We start from the raw sequence: 24,938 nt of genomic DNA, 5'->3' as shown, positions 1-24,938 counted from the left end.
ATGAAACTGCGACTGTTCAGCTGCTGCCCTCCCCTGGTGGTGGGACATGGTGCAGGACACTACTGCAGTGTCCCTGCACCTCCGCTGCTGCCAGCATAGTGGTGGTGGGGGAGGAGTTGATGTTAGTCAGCTCCCTCCCAACCTTTGCCAGAGTTGCACCGGTGGCGTAAGTCTGGTGCTGCCCATCGAGGCTTCCCGAAACTGGGAGGCTTTTTGCCTTCCCCACACTGCCAGGAAACCTCTTTGGGGGTGGCAGCTGAGCACAGGTGCAGTGTGGTAGCCAGATGCTCGGTGTATGCATAAGGCTGCCAAAGGTTTTCAGGGTGGGTGGCTTGATTTGTTTCTCACAAGCTGTGTATGAGTTCACCTCCCTGAACAGGGGAGGAGGGCCATTTTTGACACTAAGATGGGAACTCCTAGCTCCAGAGCTTCCTACCACCACTGAGGAGTTCTACAGCAAATCATCATGACACGTGACAACCAAAATGTTTTGTAGACTTGGATCCTTTTATGCTGGAGGTGAAAACCTGTAGGTCATTGCATTGTTAACAATGACAGAGCCAAAAAATAAAGCTAATTGTTACTCAGCTTGACATTTGAAAATGAAGCTTCTGCCAAATTAGTGGCATCAGGCAGCTGTGAGCAGCAGGAAATCATTCATTTTGTGTGCACATTGCCTGCTTTAGAAGCCACACATACTTGAGTCTACAGCTGTAGCTTATTTGGAAGGAACAACTGAGTCTTTTGGAGGGACCTATCCCTGCCTGCATCCTTTTTTCTAGAAGTAGCTACCATGTATGGAATGTCAGAGACCAAGAATGCTTGAGATGATAAAGTCATCCCAAAATAAAGAGTCCAGAAATGAATACAGAAGGATCCCCTGCACTTCAGTGCCCCCAAATCAGGTATTGTATTAAAGGTGTAAACATGCTATTCTTTCTGGTGGCAGGATGAAGTAAGATTGGTGATGAGCCTATAATGGAAGTTATCTAGTACCAGGAAAAAAGTAATAAAGATATGACATGTAGCTGGTATGATCAAGTGAAACAATTTTGTCTAAGGACAAGAGATAAAGATGGACATCTTCTTTCTCCTAAGTGTGAAATATTTATCTCAGCTAAACTAATTGTCCCTTGGGAAGGGAAGTTTACCAGATGACAACCTGGAATGGTATTCTGTATCTTCAACAGCACCCTTCAACCATGTGGTCTCTTGTTCCTTTACCTGCCTAAGCTTCCAACCTAGAGTACAGCAAGCACATCCAGACCTCTCTTCACAGCAGCCAGAACACATGGGAGGCAGGGGAGGAAGACATTGAAGAAGAGGCCATGATTTCATTCCTTTGCCTGAGATTGAACTAGACTTAAACCCAACAGCTCAGCTTCCTTCCCACCCACCTCTTTCCCTCTCTCCAAAAGCAGTTTATAGTCAGGGTGCTAGGAATCCTTCACAATTTTTTCCAAACTGGATGTTTGCACACCCTGCCACTGTTCCCCCTATAAGATGCCCTCTGTTGTTTGAGGCAATAATGAAATAGGTAGGGGCGAGAATGCATCCCTCCTCCCCGCAGTTTCTCATGTTATCCCTCTGTAGGGGAGAGCTTTTAATGAAGAGAGTTTTTCAGGTGATAATGTTCTGTGCAACTCCTAGCCCCTTAGAAGTAATGTATACTCTGAAACCGGTACAAATAATGGCAAAATCTTCTTCTTACCCTATTGTTAGATTAGTGTGGTTAACTACATTGAACGGAGGACACAGGCAGTGGGAGACCAACTGTTTTTTGTGGTGTTTGAATGGAAAGATCCTTTTATCCAGGAAGTTCAAGACGTGAGTAGACTTTGTTGTGTGGGGATTTTTTAAAAACACAGTAATTTCCAACACTGTGGCTACTTGTAGGTGTCATGTCTGAATTTTGGTATTCTAGTCCCCATAATGCTGAACTTCTAGAAAAAGTTACATCAATAACTGGAACAATGTCATCAGGGTTGAGTTTGAGCGCTTATGTAGACTAGGACCGTATCATTCAAAGAAGGATTTGCTGACAAATGTGCTTCTGCCAAATGAATAGCTCTTCTGTGCACAACCCTTTTCCCTTTCCTCATCTAACTTCTGAAGCAAATACTGTTCCTTTTAGTTTAGAGAGAATAAAAGATTGAGATTCTAGAAATCCAAAGAATGGGAAAAGGAGAAAATGTTTCCTATAAACTGGTGTACGTTGGGCAGGGGAGACAACACAAAGGAAGCCCTTTTAATTTCTCTACAGCTGGCTTTTCCAGCTCCTGCTGCTTCTGGCCTTTCTGTGATGCTTTCAATAAAGTCACCAACCACCAATAGTGTAGCATCATCAGCAAAAAAGGCCACCCTTCTGGCAGCAGCATCAGAGCTGTAGCAAGGGGGGAAAGCACCTGGTGCACTGGTGCGCCTTCCCCACTGGAACGCCCTCACCACACCCCCACAGGGGCACGCGCCCGGTGCATCACGCCCCCCCTGCCCCCTTGGAGCTATGCCTCTGAGTAGCATCCTTTAATTTCCTATAGGAGCCAGAGGCAGCACAGCTTCTGATAACTTGCCACTTTTTTGTGGGAAAGCCAGCTATACATTTTGAAAACAGACTCCTACTTTGTCTTCATAACCACAAATACCATACATAGCCCTGTTTGCTTTTTGAGAGAAACTGTGTTAAATGTTGTGATCTTGAACACACAAAGTTTTGGAGTGGTTTTTCTTTCTAGTTATTTATACTTGTTCTTCTGGGTTTTGTTTTGTTTTTCTACTGAGTTTTTAATGGCTGGAATTCTCCACTAGTGACATTCGTGTTGTCAGGGATTATAGCCTCCCCCCACTGAGCAATCATCTTGACCGCCCAGTTTCAGACCACATCCCTGATTTATAAGCAATGAACAAGCTCACATATAAAACAAACAGAAGGAAGCTGCACTGGGTAGCCTCTTTGCATGGATTTTTAAGGAGAGGTTGCATGTTTATTTTTAAACAAAAAATTGAATGTACACATTGTAGGACTAAAACATCTGTTTAATAGCAATGTGTGGCTGACATCTGTGGATACCTAAATCTGAAGTCCAGGACTACACCAATGCTAAATAGATTTTTCTGGAAACTTGGGCTATTCCCCAGGTGTGCAGAAACATCTGAGATTTTTAAAAAGTTTTTAAAATACATTGGGCTTTACATACCCCCAAATTTAAAAACATGTTGTCTGCACATGCACGAGCAACACACTCAACAGTTAAGCTGGCAGTGGCCACTGCTGCAGGCAAAACACCAGAGCAGAAAATGGAATAGCAACACATCTTCCTTCTCACAAACAAAATCAAAGCTATCCTAAAGCCAACAAAGCACAATGCAGTGAGCAATCAAAAATGCAAAGGCTTTGCACTGAAATGCCTGTTGGGACATTTTTCAGGAGGAACATCTGCTAGTTCTTCTGGTTGGAAGACATCCCAGTGTCAGCGTATTTACAGAGGCCCTCTTGTTGCTGCTCTCACCATGGACAGCCAATGCAGACCCAAAATTTCCAAACTTTTAGCAATCAGATTAACCATATCAAAAGGAAATTAATATTTGGATTACTTAATTTCCAGGTGCACATCTCTGCCAACTTCTATGCTTATGTTTTTGGCCAGACATTAAAACAGGCAAAAAGCCTATTTAGTTCTGTCCCAGGAGGTTCAGCAATAAGTGCATATCTTGCTCCTGGTGCAGTCTTTTGCAATTCTGGTTAAACTGTCTTCATTAGCAGGCTAGGAAACAACTTTGCTTGAGACCTTAAAGAAAAATCTTTAAGTCACAGACAGTCACGCTTCATATATGTCAAGGCATACAGAAAATATGAAGAGCTTTCTTTCTTCTGCTCTTCCTTCCATGAGAGGGCAAAATCCAGGATTCACACACTTTTCCAGAACAAGGAGGCACCTGCATGTTTCATATTGTAGAATGCATTCAGGAATGTGTGCAGGGTGGCTGAAGAAGCTTTGACCACATGAAATAAAAACAGAGCTCTGTGGACCTATTACAATTGTCCATTTTCCCCGATAGGGAGTTTTTAGATTTGTAAAACAGCCGTGTGAACAAGACTAGCTGCCGCAACTGCTGTTCTGGAGGGCAACCTATTCTCATCTCCCTTGCCACTGGTGTACAGGTCTTTTCATCTAGACAAGTGGGGTGGGGGGTAAGAATGGGAGGAAGGGAACTCTTATGCAAGAAGGCTCCTGTGTGAAACAGGTAAACCATCAAATCACTTTGGCCCAAAGGTCTGAAAGCATACACCTATGGAAAATATTTACAGTACAAGTTTAATAGCTTAAAAATCACAAGTTGTTTTGTTTTCATAGATTGTAACAGCAAATCCCTGGAACATGATAGCAATTCTCTGTGGCATCTTCTTGGCTTTATTTAAAGCAGCTGATTTTGCTAAACTAAGTGTGAAATGGATCATAAAAATCCGAAAACGGCACCTCAAGAGAAGAAGTCAGGTCCTGAACCATATCAGCTGAGGACCATCAATACTACTGGGAAAGTTCTGTACTCCACTGGATAATCAAATGACTTGAAGGTAAATCAGTATGGAAGCAGTTGACCTGCACAAAGAAACTGCATTGTCAGGCCTACTTGTTTCACTGGAGTATCACATCCAAACGCTTGAAGTTTTGGAAGATCAACTTTGAAAGAACTCCTGTCCAGGTTCAATCTATTTTTATATGTCAGCTTCTTTACCAAGTGATGACAAAGTAGAATGTAGTTAACCTTTTGTAATAGAATGTACAATCTAGTATTTACAGGCAAGTCTTTATGGGTAAAGCAAAATTAAGACTTGTTTCTAAGTTAAGATTCCTGCCCATCTTAAAGCTGGTTGTCTCTACCAGGAAACCCAATGGTAATTAGTTAATCCTGTGGTCTGAGGTTGGGCTCCAGCATTTTCAAGTTAATATCTCAGGGAGAAAGATGCCTACTTCAAGGCCCAAGGGGTTCTTGGCTTCAAGATGTGCTTCAATTAGAGTGAACATTACCAAGATAAGTGAACTATTGGCCTGATCCAGTGTAAGGCCGTATGTTACAGATCTGTTCCTACATGGCTGTGTTGAACAGGCTTATCAGGAGGGGAAAGCATTGATGCTCCAACATCAGCTGGTTTGGCTCACATCTTGTTTTCCAATGGCAGACAAATAATTATTTGTTCACCATTCAGCAAGTTGCTTCACTCTATTCCTTCACAACAGGGCAAGCAGTTTTTTGTACAGACATTTTCCCCACTGTGTACCATTTTCCCCACTGTGCCACTGGAGGGCTTTTTTTAAAAAAAATGGTAATTTCTATTTCACACTAACATTCTAATGAGCTATTGTGATAATCTCTACACTCCCTAAACTAAATCTCTAAACTCCAAAGCAGACATTTAATGCTAACCAAACAGACTGGATGAAAACTCACACCCGCTGGTCACACCTGCAAACACGGTAAGTTTGACCATCAAACTTCTTGTTAAGACACAATTTGCAGTATCCAAGAATATCACTAATATGGAGTGCTAAAGGTTTGCACTGTTTCAGAGAGGTAAATGGTCATAAGGATCCATTTCTGCAGGACAGAACACTGAAAGCGCTGGAATTTAATCAAGCATTCCGTTGTGATTAAAAATGTACATGTTTAAAGTGTTTCATTTGTGTGCAGTTTTTTAAAAAAATTATTAGCTCATTAGGCAATTACTGATTTCTACAATGGGTCTGGATGCCACACTTGCAGGGTACGATTAATCCCTATTAAACTTACTGGCAGCTGCAACAGCAATTTCAGTGACAACAAGGTTGTACCCTTTATATTAGTAACTGCCGGATTAACATTGTGTCCTGATTTCAAATAATGTGGACAAACTTCAGGCCAATTCCTTGAAATGCCTGGAGAAGTGCTTTGGATGGTAAGAACCACTAATTCATGAAAAGCTTCCAATTAAAAATGTATGTGTATTCTAAGCCAGAACAGATTCCTCACCTACTAGTGATGGAAACTAGAAAAACAAAATGTCTGGTTCTGCAGTCTTTTGTCATTTACCATGAAACATAGGAACAGCCTCTCCATTAAACTGTTGCAAGTTTCATTCTGCAGAAGTTCCATCTAAAACAACAGCAGATACTGATCTATGTCCAATCGATTTGTCATTTTATCCTCTTCAGTCTGACAATCCATAGCTTGGCTTCAGCAATGAATAAGCGGAAACATAAAAGGACTTTGCACAGTCTTCTGCAACACCTACCACTTCCATCCCTATATACAGTGCCTTGAACTGGTCATACAATATGTTGTGCAGATAGGAAAATAAGGGAAGGCACAATAAGTATGATTTAGAGCAAGTGACTAGTGCAGTCTTTTTCCTGCATTTCTGCTTGTGCAAGAGCTCTAGACACTGGATCCAACTAAATATTGGGTGTAGTCCTACAGGTTCATGAGCGCTGCATTAATTTAAACACATTTCTAAAGAAACCACCTGCATGACTTCTTTTGTACAGGGTAGGTAAACTACGAAGATAGTAATATACAAAACCAATTACAAACATAAAGACTTTATTGAATGCTGCTCAATCTCTCAATACAAAACTGTTTTCCACACAACTGCAATTTAAGGAGATTGGAATGGTACTGATAGAAAGATCTGCAAAAAAATTTTCCCCTCCTGATCAATTAAAAACAGACAAAAGACTTGTAAAGTCAGCTTTCCCCAACCCAAAAAAGAGCATTGTATTTTCATTAAACAAAACAAGGAATTATTTTGTCAGACAGACATTTCATTCTTGCATAGGAATTGCAGAACCCAAACCTCTACCTTGCAGAGCCAGCTCAAAACAGAGCTCCTGTGTTGTATAAGAACTCCGAGGCCACTAGGAGCTTCAGTGATATGCTTAAAAGGAAATGCCACCCTCAGTTGTAAAACAGGAATCACAGCGGGTGAATGCCTGACTAAAGGCAGAGATGTGAAGACCAAGTGGTATGGTAGTAGAATATCCAGAGAAGCTGCCTCCTCTCTATCCAGTCAGAAGGTACATGCGTGGCATTGTATTTTTAACTTGCGTTCTATTAAAAATCTTCCTTTCACCTCTACAGATCTTTGCTGTCTGGAATGCTTTGTGCAGTGGTAGCTTTGACATTTGTGGTAATGTAACACACAGAAGATCATTTCTTCCAAATAAAATATACCCTGCACCCCACTCCTACGTGTGTTTACTCAGAAAAGAGACCAACTGGAGTCAATAGGGCTTCCTCCCAAGTATGCGTGAGATTGTAGCCTTAATTTCATTTGAGAAAATACAGCACAATTAGCAGTCATTTTTAGAAATCTTAGCCAAACCTGCAGTAATGCGAAAAGCACATAAGGGGAAAATGTAAATAGCTGACTTCTATACTATGTGCAACACACAATAAAAAAGAAAAAAATTCAAGTCAATTTTCACCACTCCCATCATTAAAATCACACACATCATGAATGATAAAATTCATTTGTGAAAAGTCAGAAGTGATCATATAGCAATGATTAGACAAATTTACAATATGCTGTGTAATGTCACATTCAATTATTGTATTTCTGTTCAAAAACTTTCATTTACATTTTGCCAGAGGGAAAAAATAGGCCATTTCTGATGAGGTTTCTGTTCTGTATTTTACATATGTAAAAAAGGACATGTGAAGGAGTCATTTTCAATTGGCACTTTGTCAATTTGCGCATTTATCGTGGGTGGGCTACTCTGCTCAGCCAGGGCTTTCTTTAGCTTTAGTTCCTCCAGTTTCCGCCACAGTTCTTCACGGTCGAGCTCCTTCTTCTTCTCTCTGTAGAAAAGAAGAACAAATGTGTTTCTTTGGCCACTGGGTACTCTCACCACAGAGATAAGGTAAGACCAGCCAGAGCAAAAAGACTCCCACGATTAACAGCTTGATTAAGGTATGAGCTAGTATCCACAAAGGCTTACTTTACTGGATATGTGAATACATCTGAGACAATCTGCATTTGTGGCAGAGAACACAAGCACACCCTACAGTTTGGTGCAGATACAAAAGATGCTTTGTTTATGCGCATTTTCAAAACTGGGGGTAATTTACTTTTACCCCTTAACCTTATTTAGATGAGTAACAAACAACAATTTTAACCAAGCTCTTCTAGATCTGTTTGAATTTCTACCACAGTGACTTTAAACTCAGATGGATTAAAGGCTCAAAATACAACAAATCAGTCCTCTGCTGTTTGCACTCATCCTTGAAAAAATTATTTGCAGTCAGCACATTTTTTTCTCTGCCCACCGATCAATTTGCTAAATCTTTTGAAATAACACACATTACCAATTAATGGTTCATTTGTACTGCCATGTAGTAATAGATGTAGACTGTCTTATGAAAACTGCTGCTTTGCTCAAGTTACAGGTGCTTATGAAAAGAATACTCAGCCATTGTGAACATGCAATAGTGTTTGGAAGCAAGGTCACCGTAGAAACAGAATCATATAAACAAGGACATCTAAATACCAGAAAAGACCCCTTTCCTGCACTATGTCACTTCATCTGGCAGTAGATGGTGAATATTCACATGGATACTTTGCTCATTGTTCAGCTGCTTAAAACAGGCCTTTTCAAGCCTGCAGGCACCTTTGGAATTCTGGTGAAGGATGGTGAGCACAACCACAAAATGGCTGCCACGGGAAATGGAACTTACTACAAAATATGAGAGTAAAGTGATTTGTAGCACTAATAGTAACTTACATATTTCAGGCAGAAGTTCTGTTTAATGGAACACCTTTTAAAATGAATACCCATAGAAGCACGCAGTAATAGTGACGATTCTTGTGCTGTGATGGCAGCTACTGCAGACACATTTTTTAAAAAATCTCAGCAAATCAGGAGCTGTACTGGCCAACAACCCCATCTGGCTTCACTCGGTGTCAGGTGACACAGCACCCACAAGCACCACCTTGGGGACCTCTTGGCTTAAACAGTCAAGAATATATCCTACGCCCTCCTTTGTCTGGAACAGGAGTGGCCTACAATCCATGCATCCTTTCAGCACATGCTAGCTCAGAGGTGACACTTCAGACTTATGCTGTGCCAAAGCAGCTTCATCTGGGTATGACAGCTGTGCATGATAACCTCCTTAGAACTAAAAAGGAAAAAGGGCTCTGCAACGGTGCTGAGGCCTATGAGGATATCTTTCCATTCAAGTGTTAGAGTGATGACCAAGTGTGACAGTTCTGCCACTGTCTAGCGCTCCTCTGAAGAACATGGCTACACAGAGGCATGGCTCCTCCATTAAGGCTGGGGGAGGGAATTTCATGCCTGAACTGTTCAGCATCTGAGATGCTTTGCCAAAGAGAAGTCATATTTGAAGATTACTTTTCTGAGCATACCAAATCTGTCCAGCCTTAACCTGAAGCAGGGGTGGCCGCCTTCTTTGGCCTCAGACATTCCCCACCTCAAGACCTAAAAGCTACTTAGTGGAAGCCCTCACTGAAGACGGAAGATGGGGGTGGAAAATGGCAGCAGTGAACCGACTGGGCAGAAAATTCCAGGCTCCGATAGTCCAGGAACAGCTTCATAGGGATAATCATGATTAAAATTTATTTCGATTCAAAAGTCAGCTCCAGATGATTAACAAAAGGTTAGAATAAAAATAAAAGTAAATACATATAATGGGGCAAATATAATCATAAATTGAGAGGGAAACAAAGAATAAAGGCTTCCCTCACAAACCAGGTTGCTAAAGCTTAATCAGCCACTTCTGTATCCTGTGTGTCCACAGGCACTAAGTTATCTCTTCTTGGGAAGAATCACCAAGAAGCAAGGAGCCATAAATTGTTCAGATCTTCCCAGTATGACTGACAAAGCTACAGCTATATACTTATCCTGAATATCATTATGAAATGGGCAATGAACAGAACAAACTCTACTTTCCCAATATTACATGGACAGAGTTGTTCAGAAAGAGGGACAAGATGGTATCTGCCTTCCAGAAGGGCTGCTTCATAGGATAAATAGGCTTGAAGGAGAATTTAAGGGAAAGCAGTTCTGCTGCAAAGTCATCTTAATCCCAAAATCAAGATGCAACTGAGATGACACTTGCATAGAATCACAGAGTTGGAAGAGACCCCAAAGGCCATCAAGTGCAACACCCTGCAATGCAGGATCACACAATCAAAGCACTTCTGACATATGGCCATCCACAGAGCCAGCATGGTGTAGTGGTTAAAAGCAGGTGCACTCTAATCTGGAGAACCGGGTTTGATTCCCCGCTCTCACTTGAGTTGTGGAGGCTTATCTGGTGAACTAGATTAGCTTGTGTACTCCAACACATGCCAGCTGGGTGGTCTTGGGCTAGTCACAGTTCTTCCAAGCTCTCCTAGCCCCACTAACCTCACAGGGTGTCTGTTGTGAGGGGGAAAGGGAAAGGAGTTTGTAAGCCCCTTTGAGTCTCCTTACAGGAGAGAAAGGGGAGGGATATAAATTCAACTCTTCTTCTTTAAAAACCTCCAAAGAAAGAGACTCCACCATTCTCTGAGGAATTGCATTCCATTGTCAAACAGCCCTTATTGTCAGGAAATTTTTTCTGATGTTTAGGTGGAATCTCTTTTCCTTCACCTTGAACCCATTACTCCTGGTCCTAGTCTCTGGAGCAGCAGAAAACTAGCTTACTCCCTCACCAACATATCGAAATATCGAAACATGGCTATCATGTTACCTCTTAACCTTCTCTTCACCAAACATACCCAGCTCCCTAAGTCTCTCCTTGTACGGCATGAATTCCAGACCTTTTACCATTATGGTTGCCCTCCTCTGGACCTGTTCCAGCTTGCCAATATCCTCCTTGAATTGCGGTGCCCAGAACTGTACACAATACTAACTAATGCAGAATAGATTACATCCCTCGATCTTGATACTATACTCCTACTGATACAGCCCAAAATTGCATTGGCTTTCTTGGCCGCCGCATCACACTGCTGACTCATGTTCAGTTTGTGGTCTACTAAAACTCCCAAATCCCTTTCACATATAGTGTTGTCAAGCCAGGTGTCACCCATTTCAAAGCAAGCATCCAAGAAAAGAAAATACCTTTGTCGCTCTGCTTTGTAAGAGCTTGTGAGTTCATCAAATAGCTTTCCATTCATCTCCATCAGAGTTTTCAGCACATTATATACTAATGCTACAATGGTCCTAGGACAAAAAGAACAGGAGCACATTAGGGAACTGACTGTTGCATCCCAACATCTGTTCTGAATATGTCCAATTGCTGCTTTTGTTCTGTAGCCACTTAATGTAACTTACCAGGCAGCAATGCAATTTGAATGGTAGTTTTAAAACAGATGTTTTCTGTCTTGAAGGCTTAATATGTACATGGAAGATGTTTGGCCCAATCCCTACATTTGATTAATAAAGCTTTAAAGCAGTCGATCAGTGCCAACTAATCCAGTGAAACTGATGGTGACTATTGAGATATTAAATAGCTCTAAGGTCATAAAATGGCTTGCTGGCACAAATAAAATGGAACTATGTGTCATATGGAACATATGGAATGCCATTTTCTGCAGAGACTGAAGTAGTGTAATTCAGATCCAATTAAAATTCTACACTTTCAAGAGACTAATTATTTTTAAAACTCCCTGTGCTTACAAGGACTCAGTACAAATTTAGCTCACCTAAAATCACATAAATAGAACAAGATAAGAAACTCTCATTGTTACATGGCGGGATATTTGAGTGACTTCAAATATGGACATTTGTTTGCAAGATACCTTTCCAGCTGTTTTAATTAACTTTACTTTGCTACTGACTTTCATCCCATGATGCTGCTGCTTATGGCATGGTGAAGGGTCTCTGAAGATGCCAGCCATAGATGCAGGCAAAACGTTAGGAGCTAAAACTACTAGCCCACAGCCCAGAAAACTACAACAGCCATCTGCAACTTCACTTCTCCAAGCAAAATACTTTGTGGGCATTTTACAAGCGAGGTGGGTTTTGTCTTACATTCTAAATAGATCATGGCTTGTTTTATTTATTGAAATTATTTCTATGTCACTTTTCTACCCAAACAGGTCCCCCTGAAGGTGGCAAATATCAAAACATTTCAACACTAAAAACATTTAATAGAAATAATGTACATACCAGGGGTGGCCTACCTATGGTACTCCAGTCCCATCAGCCCCTGCCAGCATGGTTAATTGGCCATGCTGGCAGGGGCTGATGGGAATTGTAGTCCATGAACATCTGGAGCACTATAGGTTGGCCACCCCTGGTATATACAATAGTTTAATAAAAAGATATAAAAACATACAACACTAAAACCAGGGAAGAAGACCGATAAAAGTTTAGTATATTTGACATTATTCAGTAAAAATAATTTTACAAGTATCTCATGTTGACTTTATGTCCCAAAAAGCAACAAATACTTGAACTGAAATATTTGATTGGGAAAAAAGTTTCTGGGAAGGTTGCTAATTTCAATTTGGCCACCAAAATTCCCTGCTGCAGCAAGCCCAGGACTGACACTTCTGGAAATATTGTCCAGTGGCTCAAAACAAAAAAATTATGCACAACACTTGGCCCATTATGGCTCTCAGTTGGGATGGGAATTCTTGCCCTCACCCCAGGCACAAGGGTCAAAAGGTAGGAGGAGCCCTCTGTCATTAGTAAACATCTCACTTTGTACATTACCTATGAATTTGGAATATGACAAATTATGATGATTATAGTAATCATCAGAGTTTGTTTATACTTTTGACAGTAATTATGCTCAACTGACTAACTCTGTACATTTACATGTACATCTTATGCACACATCACTTGTCACGATCGAAGATAAAACTGTTCTCAGATCTTCTGACACTTAAACAAATACTTCCATTTGTCCTGCTATGCATGAACTGTTGGTTAAACTTGAGTACTGTTTTGATATTTCTAAACAATATACACACTCCCCTTAAGTGCACCTGTAAAAACTGATCAACCGTTTTAACTTACATGTAAAATCTGTACAAAAAAAACATGTTTTCATACAGGGAACTGCATATTTCTCAAATGCAAGCTCTATGTCCAGAACTGTCCTCATGAGCCCTTTGCTCATGTGTGCCCCTGAATACAAGTTTAAGCAACACAGATGTTAACTATAGGGGCTGTGAAGATTTAAATACATTAATTCAAATTACACCTGCATTGATATAATGTTATTCTAGGATGGGTTTAACAAACGTCAATTTTTCAGAATGGACATATACCCCTTATTTTTGTGAAAAATCTATAAAAGTAAAACCTTATTTCCTAAAAGCAAATTATTTAAAATTTCATTAAATTTAAAATTTCATTAAAAATGAAACAGGCACGTCAGCTTACATTTTTTTCTCATTAAATGCAATGCCAAATATTTTCTATTGCAGATATATTATTACAGTGATAGCTCAGAAGCCAGGTTGCAACTCTCATTAGCTACAATTCAGCAATTCTACCTTTCTGCAGAGACACTTTTTTGTCAACTTTCCCCTAAAAGGTGCGAACACCAGGTCAATACTGACCCATGAGGTGACATCACAATGTGCCATTTATTAGGCAAACTGTTTATGGGGTGATTTGCTATTGCCTTCCTCAGTTATCTATACTTAACCCGCAACAAGTTGGATACCCATTTTACTCTCCTGAGAAGGATGGAAGGCTGAGTCAATCTTGAGCTGGCTAACTGAACCCAACTTCTGTCAAGATTGAACTCAAGTGGTGAGCAAAGCTTTGACTGCAGCTTATCACTCTGTGCCAAGAGGCTCCTTCAAAATCATTAAATCATCTTTATTTAGGGGACCTTTGAGAGAACAGATAACCTTCAATAGCACTATATATTCAACTTGATTCTTTTGGTATAAATTGGATCTTGGGCATAATATAAGAACATAAGAACTAGCCTGCTGGCTCAGACCAGAGTCCATCTAGTCCAGAACTCTGCTACTCACAGTGGCCTACCGGGTGCCTTTGGGAGCTCACGTGCAGGATGTGAAAGCAATGGCCTTCTGCTGCTGCTGCTCCTGAGCACCTGGTCTGCTAAGGCATTTGCAATCTGAGATCAAGGAGGATCAAGATTGGTAGCCATAGATCGACTTCTCCTCCATAAATCTGTCCAAGCCCTTTTTAAAGCTATCCAGGTTAGTGGCCATCACCACCTCCTGTGGCAGCATATTCCAAACACCAATATGGACTAGCTACTTGTGTAAATTTGTTTACGTTTTAATTCATCAGAAGACATATGGCAGAAAGTAACTCAATACATATTAAAAAGCACTAAAAAAATTGAAAGTTAAAGAATACATACGGATTCCAGTGTTCTTTGGAAATCTTGTATAAACTACCAAACATAATAGGCAGAATTGTATCAATGTTCTCCTCAATCAAACCAAGAATGTATTCATTATTCCAGAAGTATAAAGCTCTTTCTGCAACCTGAAATATACATTTCAGAATTCAGATCAATTAAGCTGGGTAATACAAGTCACAAGTCAAAGTTGAATGTGCTATTTTATACCTGAAAATGTGAACTTGACACACACTTGGCTATCTGTTTAAAGAGAGGCTCTTGTATTTTTTTAAATTGTGTTGGTTCTATTACATCCAGGATTTCTTCAATTTCACCTAAAAACATTACCTTTTAAAAAAACAAGCAAAAAGTGAATAGAATATACTTTATCAATCATCACAAGTGCCTATTTTTAATTGATAATTACAGTGGAACCTCGGTTTTCGCCGCTAATCCGTCCAGTGACTATCGGCGAAAACTGAAACTGACGAAAACCAAGGCTACGCTGTCTACACAGGTGCAACGCAAACAGTGCAGCGAATTTACACAAAAGTTGCCTCAATTTCATCTGAGGCAACCGATGAAATCCAAGGTAAAAAACGGCTGGCGACAATCAGCAAAAACCAATGTAGCCAAAAACCGAGGTTTCACTATAGATTTATAAACTGCCCTCCCCCAAAGGGCTCAGGGCAGTGAACAACAAAGATAATAAATTAATCATAATTCATAATAATAAAATCCAACAAGATAAAAAAGTAATCAATATAAATGTCATAGCTTAGAAACGATGTTATAGCAGATGGCAACAGAACACCCCCGCCCCCACCGTGCCCACGAGAGGCCTGGATGGAATGGGGTATACACTCAACCCGGCTGGCCAAACGCCTGGCGGAACAGCTCTGTTTTGCAGGCTCTGTGGAAACTTTGCAAGTCCTGCAGGGCCCTGGTCTCTCTAGGAAGCCTGTTCCACCAGAGAGGGGAAAAGGCAATAAAAGCCTTGCCCCTTGTAGAGGCCAGCTGGATGTCTTCCGGGCCAGGGGCCTCTAGTAGGTTCTCCTCCGAGGAGCGGAAGGACCTAGCAGGGAAATATGGGGAGACGCGGTCCCTCAGATATGCAGACCCAAGGCTGCTCAGGGCCTTGAAGGTCAAAACCAACTTTGAACATGATCTGGAACTCGATTGGCAGCCATTGAAGATGGTACAGGACCAATGTAATCCGGATAGACGCCTAAGTGAGTGACAGAGGATAAATTCCAAAAGGATTTTGTAAGTAAACAAATGCACTGTTATTTTGTTTGCTTTGTTAAATTTGAAAGGTTCATTGTCACTCCTCACATGGGGCACTACCCCTGGATACTTTAAAAAACCTGCAACTGTATATTCTTAGGCTCCAGTTCAAACAAAAATATATACTCACAGTAATGGAGAGCTCCCCACCATTCGTTGAGTCTAAATAAAGAACCATGTTCTTCAACCTCTCTTTTCCTGCTGGAACCTGCTGTACTCCCTGGAGGTTCATTGGCTTGGAAATTGTTTGGCAATGCAGTGTGAAATCTGCCGTAGGACAGGGCAACTGGCAAAAAATCCTGTCCTCCACTGCGAAAATGACCTTCCACTGGTAGAAGATAACTTGGGATCTAACCTCTTATACATGACCTATACACCTAGCCATGTGTGAACCTGCACAGCCATGCCAGCAGAGGCTGATGGGAATTGAAGTCCATGAACATCTGAAGCGCCAGAGTTGGGACACTTATGCTATAACTGGCCAATTTTGGATTAAGTACAATGTCATATGCATTATCATGGGAACTCGGAGGGTATGATCCTCCTCTACAAGGGTACAGTGCTCAGGTACAGAAGGATCCCCTGGCACTCAGAACCTCTCTTCCCCATTGCCCTTCACGCTGTGTTAGGAAGCAGGAGGACTCTGGAGGTTCCTGGCGCTCCCTTTCACCTTCCTCTAAATTACATCTGGTGTAATTTGATCAGGCAGTTGGGGAGAGAAAGATAAGGAGAGGTTTGGTATGCACAGACTTCACAGTTCCTATTAACAGCTCTTTGTACTGCCTTGTGCACGTACTTAAGAGGGTAGGGCATTCTTTCCACCCTAACAGATCCCCATATGCATGAGTATTGCATCCACAAGGATAGAAAGTAAGGGGCTGGGAATCAAACCCAGTTGGTGAACTTCAGTTCAACGGTTATTTCTTTTCAAAAAATGCAGCTGGAATCCTACTTATAGTGAGGGGCAAACTATTTCAGATTTGTCAGCCTGGCCTCCTCTTCTGTCATTCAATATACAGAAATGAATAAAACTGACCTCTTTCTGGCTGCATATTTTTGGCCAAAATTTGAGAAGTCCTCTGATGACCTAAAAAACCCCAAAATTTTAAAAAGTCAAGTCAGAACATATTTACTAAGACAGTTACATACTAAACTGAACCAGGCACGGGACTGGGACCGTCAACCAGCCCACTAGCCAGCTCCTGGCTGCTAGTAGGTCTTCATGACACTGAATTTCCAGGTAAGAAGAAGGATCAGTCAGCTCACCATCCGAGCAAAGTGTTCAGACAGACATGATTTAAATTCTTATAATCATGCCATTTGAATTTACACTGTATTCAAAGCTTTACCTTGTAGTTTCAACCATATCTCAACATGGTTTACGTACAAATTTCAAATGACAGTTTATGAATTAGTTTTACGTAAAAAAGTCTATTTGTTACAAATTTGGAAATATATGTTTTTATATTAATTTCATATATTGGAAATATATGTTGGAAATATATGTTTTAAAACATTATCATCATCATCATCATCATCATCATCATCATATGCTCCTCTTGGAACTTTTCAATGCTAGCCCAGCACTGTACCACACTGGTCCATTAACCACTTTTACATATGTTAACAGCCATTCTCATTGCTGCTACTCAGCAAAGAAGGACAGGCTGAGTGAATAAACAGCCAGCAGTAGCTCCAAGCTTGTACAGACACTCACCCAGACAGGCAATGATTAATAACTACCACTGCCCTCCCTTGCTCAAGGAAAGGAAGGGCCAAGATACACAACCAAAAGAGAATGTCCAGGGAGGGAGGAGGACCTAATCTGGTCACTGGCACCGAAAGGAGGGCAGGTGGTCATAGTGAAGTAATCAGGGGCCGTCCTAGTGCCCCTGCGACTGTGCTAAGATTTCAGCTCCTAGCACTGGGCCTCCTGTAGATAAATGCCTGACAACTGGGGGCATTTACAAATCTCTGTCCCTCAAACATTATCAAACTGAATTAACTGGCTGGCAAAGAGACGAAGAAATAAAGTGTACCATTATCAGGCAACAGCCATGTTTAATGATATCTTTCAATTCTTGTGATCTGAAGAGGACGACAAGTTGTATAGAGGAGCAGACTGCCAAACCTATAGTTGACCTTGCCCCTCCTGGCTGCACACATTTAGCTGGTAGTGGTTTGTACAATTGGATCCAAGGAGTGAATAATGCTTTCTTAAGGAAAAAAGAAGAACAGTTTGGATTTATACCCTGCTTTTCTCAATAGTAAAGAGTCTCAAAGCGACTTACAAACTCCTTCCCTTCTTCTCCCCACAACAGGCATCTGGGGAGGCAGGTAGGGCTGAGAAAGTTCTGAGACAACCGTGATTGGCCCAAGGTCACCAGCAGGCTTCATGTGCAGGAACAGGGAAACAAAACTGGGCCTGTTTCCACTGTCTTGAAAGACATATGAGACCCCGTAGGCCTTCTTGGAGGAGACAAGTTACCGGTATTGAGATCTCTACCTGGTTTCACATCTGACTTGGGAACAAGAACTGCTTTGATTGTCCTTTTGTAGAACTGTTGCTTGGGGGATTTGGGGAAAGGGGAAAAGCAGTACAATTCAGAAGTACACTATGCTCAGTGGTATCAAGTTACATATGATTGACCCAGTTGATAGATTTAATGAGGGGCATGTTCCGTGATGGCTGGATGCCCACTCTGGCTGACTGATATCAGACACACCACTGGGGACAACTCCTTCGATCCCTAGCATTTGTAGAACTCCATTTTGCTCTCAACATTTTAAAACATCTATAAAAAAAACCACTGGCAGAGATCATCCAGAGATTTGGCATGAAATGACATAAATATACAGGCAACACTCTCCACCCCCCTCTTCAGAAAAGCTGCCCAATCTGCTCATAACAAGTATAGATATTGAAAAAAGTAATAAATAAACCCAGCACAAAACTAACATAAAATACAAGAGTTAAAAAGAAAACCCAAAGCATAATGAATTCAGCATCAAATCTGCAAGAACAAAGCTTGTTAAATAAACTACAGAATGACTCAAAACACAATAGAATTGATAGGTCACCAAGGTGATAGGATGATCATGGAAGAAACTCAAGTAAGAATAGTGGACTCTAATTTGGAAAAGTGGGTTTGATTCCCCACTCCTACAGATGAAGCCTGCTGGGCAAGCTTGGGTGAATCACAGTTCTCTCAGAACTCTTTCAGCCCCACCCACTCTACAAGGTGTCTGTTGTGGGGAGAAGGAGGAAAGGAGTTTGAAAGCTGCTTTGAGATACCTTACAGTTGAGAAAAGATGGGTGTAAGTCAAAATTCTTCTTCTTCTAACAAGTTATGACGCTTGTTAGAACTTACAAATCCTCTGCTAACATCAAACTTTACCTCAGACTGCCTGACACAGCTACCTCACAGCTATATTTGATACAACTAACATTTCCTGGCAAAGGGCAAAATATATTTGCAGTCCCACTCCAGTACACTAAATTAAACTGGTGGCCAATGAGTCAAATGCTAGTGACCATAAATAGTCTGGGAGGAGTATGACATCAGAAGGACTAGATAGACAAGACAAATTCAATCTTCCTCTGCCTTAATTTCCCATGCTCTTTGATCTTTTCTGGGAGACAACAACTAGGACCAAAAAAAGACTCCAAACAAAACATAAAACATCAAGTTGTGAGATGGGAGAGGATTTGAACACCTGTTGTGCAAAGATTATTCATCACCACCCCTTGCGCATGTCTGGGACAAGGGGAGGGAAGGAAGAAAGGAAGGAAAAATCTGACTCTGGATGTGACGGAAAATGATCTACACTCAAGCACACAGCTTTTATCATAGATATGGATTTAAAGCACCAAAAGCATCAGATTCAGCAAATGCCATTCTTTGCTACTGAGGCAACATGAAAGCCTCCTATAGCTTTGAACGAAGCCCACTTTTCCTACACATCATCCTTGCCTGGAAAGGTTTGTTTATACACATGAGCAATTCAATTTGTCTACAACAGTGCTTCCAATTTAGTCTCGTGTAAATCACAAACAGAATACACATCCTATATGTTCTCACAAGTGTTATTCCAATATGCAGACACAACAATGTTGAAAGCAAACAGACAACACTCACCGGCTCCGTCAATGTCATATCTTTCTCCAGGAACTGAACAACACAATAGGCCAACTAAAACACAAATAAAAAGTTTAATTGTTTTTCTTAATGACAATAGGGCTTCAGTTCAGCTTGTAGAGGTATTTGGCTAAGACTCACCAATTCCAAATATTTAAGCATATGCCTCAGATGCATTGTGGAACATACACTTAATCATTACAGTTATGGAGAATAATCACTGATTCTATTCTCCTGGATCCCAGTACTGTGCTGACTGAGGGCTCTGGCTTGTATGCTCTGTATGTTGTTCCTTTCCACAGCAAGAAAATGTGAATGACTGATCCAGGGAGCAGCTTCTTCAAGAGTGCCTCCTCTCTCAGGACCAAAAGTGGATTTTCTAAATGCTGGATCTACTGGTTTGGGTTTTATTTCTCTGCTGGTCCAAGGATCAGGGAACAGCATCCAAAGAAGTTCTTGGAAGAACCTGAATACAATTACCACCACCACCAGCATCTGGGCCAGGGGTGTCAAATTCATTTGTTATAAGGGCTGGATTTGTGACTTGGTTGGGTCATGTCCTGGGGGTGAGGGTGGGGCTGTCTCTGCTAGCCCCAGAACGGCACGGGGGGGGGGGTGTTGCCTGAACTGGCAAGCTCACAGCAGAGTGGGATGGCTGCCTTGAGGGAGCTTATCAGAACCCTTTTCCTATTCTTTTGCCTCAGCTGGACCATGGGGCTGATAAGCTCCCTCAAGGGGCCAAATCCAGCCCCCCAGGTTGCATGTTCGACACTCCTGATCTAAGCTTTACTAACATTTGTTGCTGATTTCTCGTATTTTCATTTTCACTGTAGTCAAAGTTCACAATACTGTTAATATCTTTTGCACAGACATACTACTTTCTAATGCCAGTTTCTGTTCTCATTCATGTTCAATGCTCATGAGGCATAACAACATTACTGCTACTCTATTTGTGAGGAACTTGTTCAAAAAATATTGCAAATCCACTAGCGAGCTGTGATTAAAAGTCAAGTCTAGCAAACATTTCCTGTTCAGAAATGTGAGTGCCTATATGCCAACGCACTCAGGTGAATCAAAAAACACGTCCCAAATTATTAAATATTAAAATAATTAAATACATTTTTACAATGTTCAATCCCCAGGTTTAGATCATACGAACTGTTTCCTAATTTTAAGAGCAGACAGAATAAATTTAACTACAGTGGGTGCCAAACATTTCTTTTTTACAAATCTGCAATGTATCAGTCATCTGTAAAAGGAACACTTAATTCAAAAGAACAAATAAAGTATACAAGGAAAAATATTTGTAACCATGTACTTTGACACAGTCAGATCATTTTGTATATCACATCTACTCTATGAAGCACTTAGACTATGTCAGTAGCAAAGCCTGCCTCACTTTTCACCCCCTCCATACACACATATTACTCACAATCAAGTGTGTGCACTACACTAACTAATGAAACTTTAACCACAACAGCAATAAATATGTCAGCATCTATTACAGAAACAATTCCCTCTGACTGTTCGGCATACCTGTGCATGAAATAAAGCTAATCCTTTTGCCGTGTGCATAGGAATAAGGACCTTCATAAGGAACTGCTTGTGCTCTGCTTTCAGGGGCAATGCAAACCCATTGATAATGCTGGAAAAGAAAGTAGGCAGGAAACCTCGTTTGTGAAGTTTCAAGAGCAGAACATGACAGAACAACATGTACAGTTCATATTTAAAAAGCAGCAAAACCCACACTTACGCATCCAACACCCCCTTGGAAGTCTTCCCGGCAACGCTAGTCCCCGATTTGCTTCATAAAAATGAAGCAGCTGCCAGACCAGCACAGGGCAAATCCCTCCATTCCCCTAGGCTATAAGCCTCTTAATCCTACCACTGAAGATGGCAGCAATGAGCAGCATTTCCAAGGAGCTGTCAATCAGGTTTGTTCCCTCATCTCAGCATTCAAATACAGATATTTATATTGGTCGTGTAGGAAGTGCTTTTGATATTACAAAGCAAGACCAAAGAAGATTCAAACAGTCAATTCTGTACCAATTCAGTGACCCCTCCAACCGTTTATTTCATAGTGCTCAAGAGGATTTCTAAAGACAAGGACACAAGTCTATTTTGGGCATTATTCATCTAGCACGGATATGGAATCAGATATGCGCATGATCAGATTAAATGTATGCTTTCTTTCCTTTCCCACAAGTGCTGCCCATGCAGCCTAATCACAGAAGCTGAAGGAAGCCTCAAAGTAACCATTCCATGCGTTGGTTGAATTTGCCTTCCTCTTCTTTACAAGCTAGACAATGCCTTACTTGTTAACCATAATCAGACAATGCAATTATTTAACCCTGCTGATAATGATACTCTTTGTATTACATTCCTTAATTGCAACAGTATTTTGAACAGGAAGAAATTATTGTAATGTATCATTCCAGCAAAATCAATGACAGGAATACAAAATTTCTGTCTGCTTTGAGAAAGATACAATAGACCAGGGGTCTGCAACCAGCAGCTCTCCAGATGTTCATGGACTACAAATCCCATCAGCCCCTGCCAGCAGTACTAATTGGCCATGCTGGCAGGGGCTGATGGGATTTGTAGTCTATGAACATCTAGAGAGCCGCAGATTGCAGATCTCTGCAATAGACTATGTATTCAGATAATATTTGTCAGCTGTAGTTGTTTTATAGCAACAGCATCACAGCATTTCAAAAATTCCTGATACATAAGTAACATTGTAAAGTGCAGCAAAGGATTTGCAACATACTGATGCAATGATCCTGAAGCTGCATTGAGACAATGAGAATTAGTGCATTAGCTAAAAGCAGCCTTAGATATCAAAGCTAATTTTCACTTTGAAAGACCAAACTGAAACAAAAGGCCCCCTTTCAAAGACAGTTATGACAGTCTGTTGAGTTTTAAACAGGACAGTCCCAACCATGCAGAAAGAGGACCATGGGGACTCAGTTTTGGCAGGAAAGGGTTACTGAATCCTTCCCATGTTTGCTAGTTACCTCCCTGCAGCTCTTCACCATGATCACTTCTGGCATCAGGATTCAGCCAAGTTGTTCAGGAAAAGAAGTCAGCAGGTAAAGGGACGGTTCTACATCCCTGGCTTAGCCAGAGGCCTCTTTTGCTTTTTAAGCAAATGGAACTGAGGCTGTTGCATCCACATTGGTTGTAACTTAGCAAGTAAAACGACAAACAACGCACAGCAATTTTTTCCCCAATATTAGATCCAAAATATCTGCCAACGTGTCCTCCAAATAAGAAAGGCAACAGCATTACTTGGATGGCTATTTAGTAAAAGAATACGCATACCTTCCTAGTATCTCAAGGAGTTCAGCAACACCATTGAAATGTTCTGTTTCATATATAAACCTGTTAAAAGTACAATTCAACATATGAGACAATTGATGTGTAATCTAAACAGAAGTAGGTAAATTTTATGTGCCATGCTATAAATTATTCATTTTATGTTTTTAAAAGGCTTGATAAAGAACTACTGCATATATCTTATTTCCCCACCACCACCCACAAATTTGCTTTTTCTTTCCTCCATGGCTCTAAAGTTTCTAGAATATATCTCAATTTTTTGGGAGAGCTAGAAGATCTCTCTACATTTTTTGCATATACAAATATGTACCCTAGTTTGCCTCTGGCAGAAAAGAGTCAAGATTAGGGTATATACTTTGAGGCCCATTTAAAATAATCCCCAAGTACTGTGATCCAACTCATTTGAATAACAGGTTTTGCCTTCCCTTAACTGTGTCCTGTATACAACCTGTTAACTTTATCTCACAGAACGTATTAGGACCTAATAAATGAGCCAGTTCTTACGTACACAACTGTAACCCGAGTTCAGTTTCTTGGTTGTGCTGCAGTGCAGTTCAAGGGACTAGCTCTTTTTAAAAACACATCCATCATACTTGCAAGTTATCCTTCATCTGGTCATTTGGGAAGGGTATGACATTCCCCAAAAGATCAGGATGATCTAAAATCTTCATTTCACAGGTTATCTTCAGAGCAAGTCTGAATCTTCATTAAAAAATCCATTCACATGTTTAGTCCAGTGTTATGTGAAGATTCAGTGCTGAGAAGTGAATGACTAAGGTTTTCATACTTTCACTTTCATGCTTGAAGCCTCCAGCTTTGTTTTGCTAACAGCGTGGCTATGGCAGCTGTCTTTTGTACGATCTCACGTCTCTGAGTCAGCTAGATTATCTGCAATGTTTACCTTCAGATACACGCTCTGAGCCTGGCTTCTATAAGGTTGGTGACATTCATTCTTCCTATCTGCAAAGAGCTAAAGCTATTTAATGTTTTCAGGAGAAAACAACCGAAAGATTTTTCCACTGAAATCCTATAAACACTTAATTGGAAGATAAGGGGCAAACTACAGTTATACAAGAATTTGGCAACTGCCCCCCCCCCCCCTCGCATCTTTGTCCTTTATTAGAAGCAGAAGCATGGGACTTCTAATTTGCTCAGGCTGCAAGGAGATTTTAACACTGTCCCACTGTGGAGAACACATCAGGAAAATGGCATTGGAGGGATTAAAATTCTTCTTCCTGCAGTACAGCCAGTGGCGTTCCTGCCTAGGGACAGGGGTACCCAACCATTTGGTCACATGAGTAGCCACCCATTTCAGGGTCGCTTGTGTGATTTTTTAAATTTTGTTGGGTGTTGCTCTGGCCTGTGGGGCGCATTTTGCTATTAGCACTGAAATTTCAGGGTACCATCCAGAGACTGTCCTGATGATACCACCCAAGTTTGGTGATGTTTGGTTCAGGGGAAGCAAAGTTATGGACCCCCAAAGAGGGTGCCCCCATCCCCATTGTTTTCAATGGGAGTTAACAGGAGATGGGGACTACCCATTTAAGGGACCATAACTTTGGTCCCCTGAACCAAGAAAGCTGCCCAAGATTCTTTAGTGACTTTGCTCCATTGTAGCCAATGAGTGTGAAGGCAGGCTGCACATTTTGAAGATAGAGGCACCACTCCAGGAAGCCCTCCTTATTTTGTTTCCACGCCCTGCACATGAAAGCAAAGCTCACACCAAGCTTGGATGCTATTACCCAAGACCTTGGAGCCACCTTGAAAGTCTGGTGCCTCTATCTTCAAAATGTCTATGGGCTTTAGACAGTTATGCCCAGATGGCTCTGTGGTAGAGGTTTCCAATGGGAGGCACTGTGG

At 41.2% G+C, this 24,938-nt stretch overlaps 2 protein-coding genes across 7 annotated transcripts in view; one reads left to right on the top strand and one right to left on the bottom strand.

Moving 5' to 3' along the window:
- Positions 1 to 5,673, top strand: part of PACC1 (proton activated chloride channel 1) — a 29,203-nt gene extending 23,530 nt beyond the window's left edge. For all 6 annotated transcript variants that reach the window (XM_048488050.1, XM_048487965.1, XM_048488329.1 and 3 more), the window contains 2 exons: positions 1,723 to 1,827; positions 4,353 to 5,673. In XM_048488050.1, the coding sequence (XP_048344007.1) occupies positions 1,723 to 1,827; positions 4,353 to 4,514 (267 nt within the window). In that variant the 3' untranslated portion in view covers positions 4,515 to 5,673. The remainder of the gene's footprint in view (positions 1 to 1,722; positions 1,828 to 4,352) is intronic.
- Positions 5,674 to 6,559: 886 nt separating this feature from the next.
- Positions 6,560 to 24,938, bottom strand: part of PPP2R5A (protein phosphatase 2 regulatory subunit B'alpha) — a 49,752-nt gene continuing 31,373 nt past the window's right edge. The window contains exons 6-13 of the mRNA XM_048487843.1: positions 23,064 to 23,123; positions 21,276 to 21,384; positions 19,740 to 19,793; positions 16,637 to 16,687; positions 14,542 to 14,661; positions 14,332 to 14,459; positions 11,097 to 11,198; positions 6,560 to 7,833 (exon numbers count right to left, since the gene is read on the bottom strand). Coding sequence (XP_048343800.1) covers positions 7,668 to 7,833; positions 11,097 to 11,198; positions 14,332 to 14,459; positions 14,542 to 14,661; positions 16,637 to 16,687; positions 19,740 to 19,793; positions 21,276 to 21,384; positions 23,064 to 23,123 — 790 coding nt within the window. The 3' untranslated portion in view covers positions 6,560 to 7,667. The remainder of the gene's footprint in view (positions 7,834 to 11,096; positions 11,199 to 14,331; positions 14,460 to 14,541; positions 14,662 to 16,636; positions 16,688 to 19,739; positions 19,794 to 21,275; positions 21,385 to 23,063; positions 23,124 to 24,938) is intronic.

This window comes from Sphaerodactylus townsendi, linkage group LG01, assembly GCF_021028975.2.
Source record: "Sphaerodactylus townsendi isolate TG3544 linkage group LG01, MPM_Stown_v2.3, whole genome shotgun sequence".
Lineage (NCBI taxonomy): Eukaryota > Metazoa > Chordata > Lepidosauria > Squamata > Sphaerodactylidae > Sphaerodactylus > Sphaerodactylus townsendi.
The sequence above is the reverse complement of the archived record's forward strand: the minus strand, read 5'-3'. Positions and strand labels throughout refer to the sequence as shown.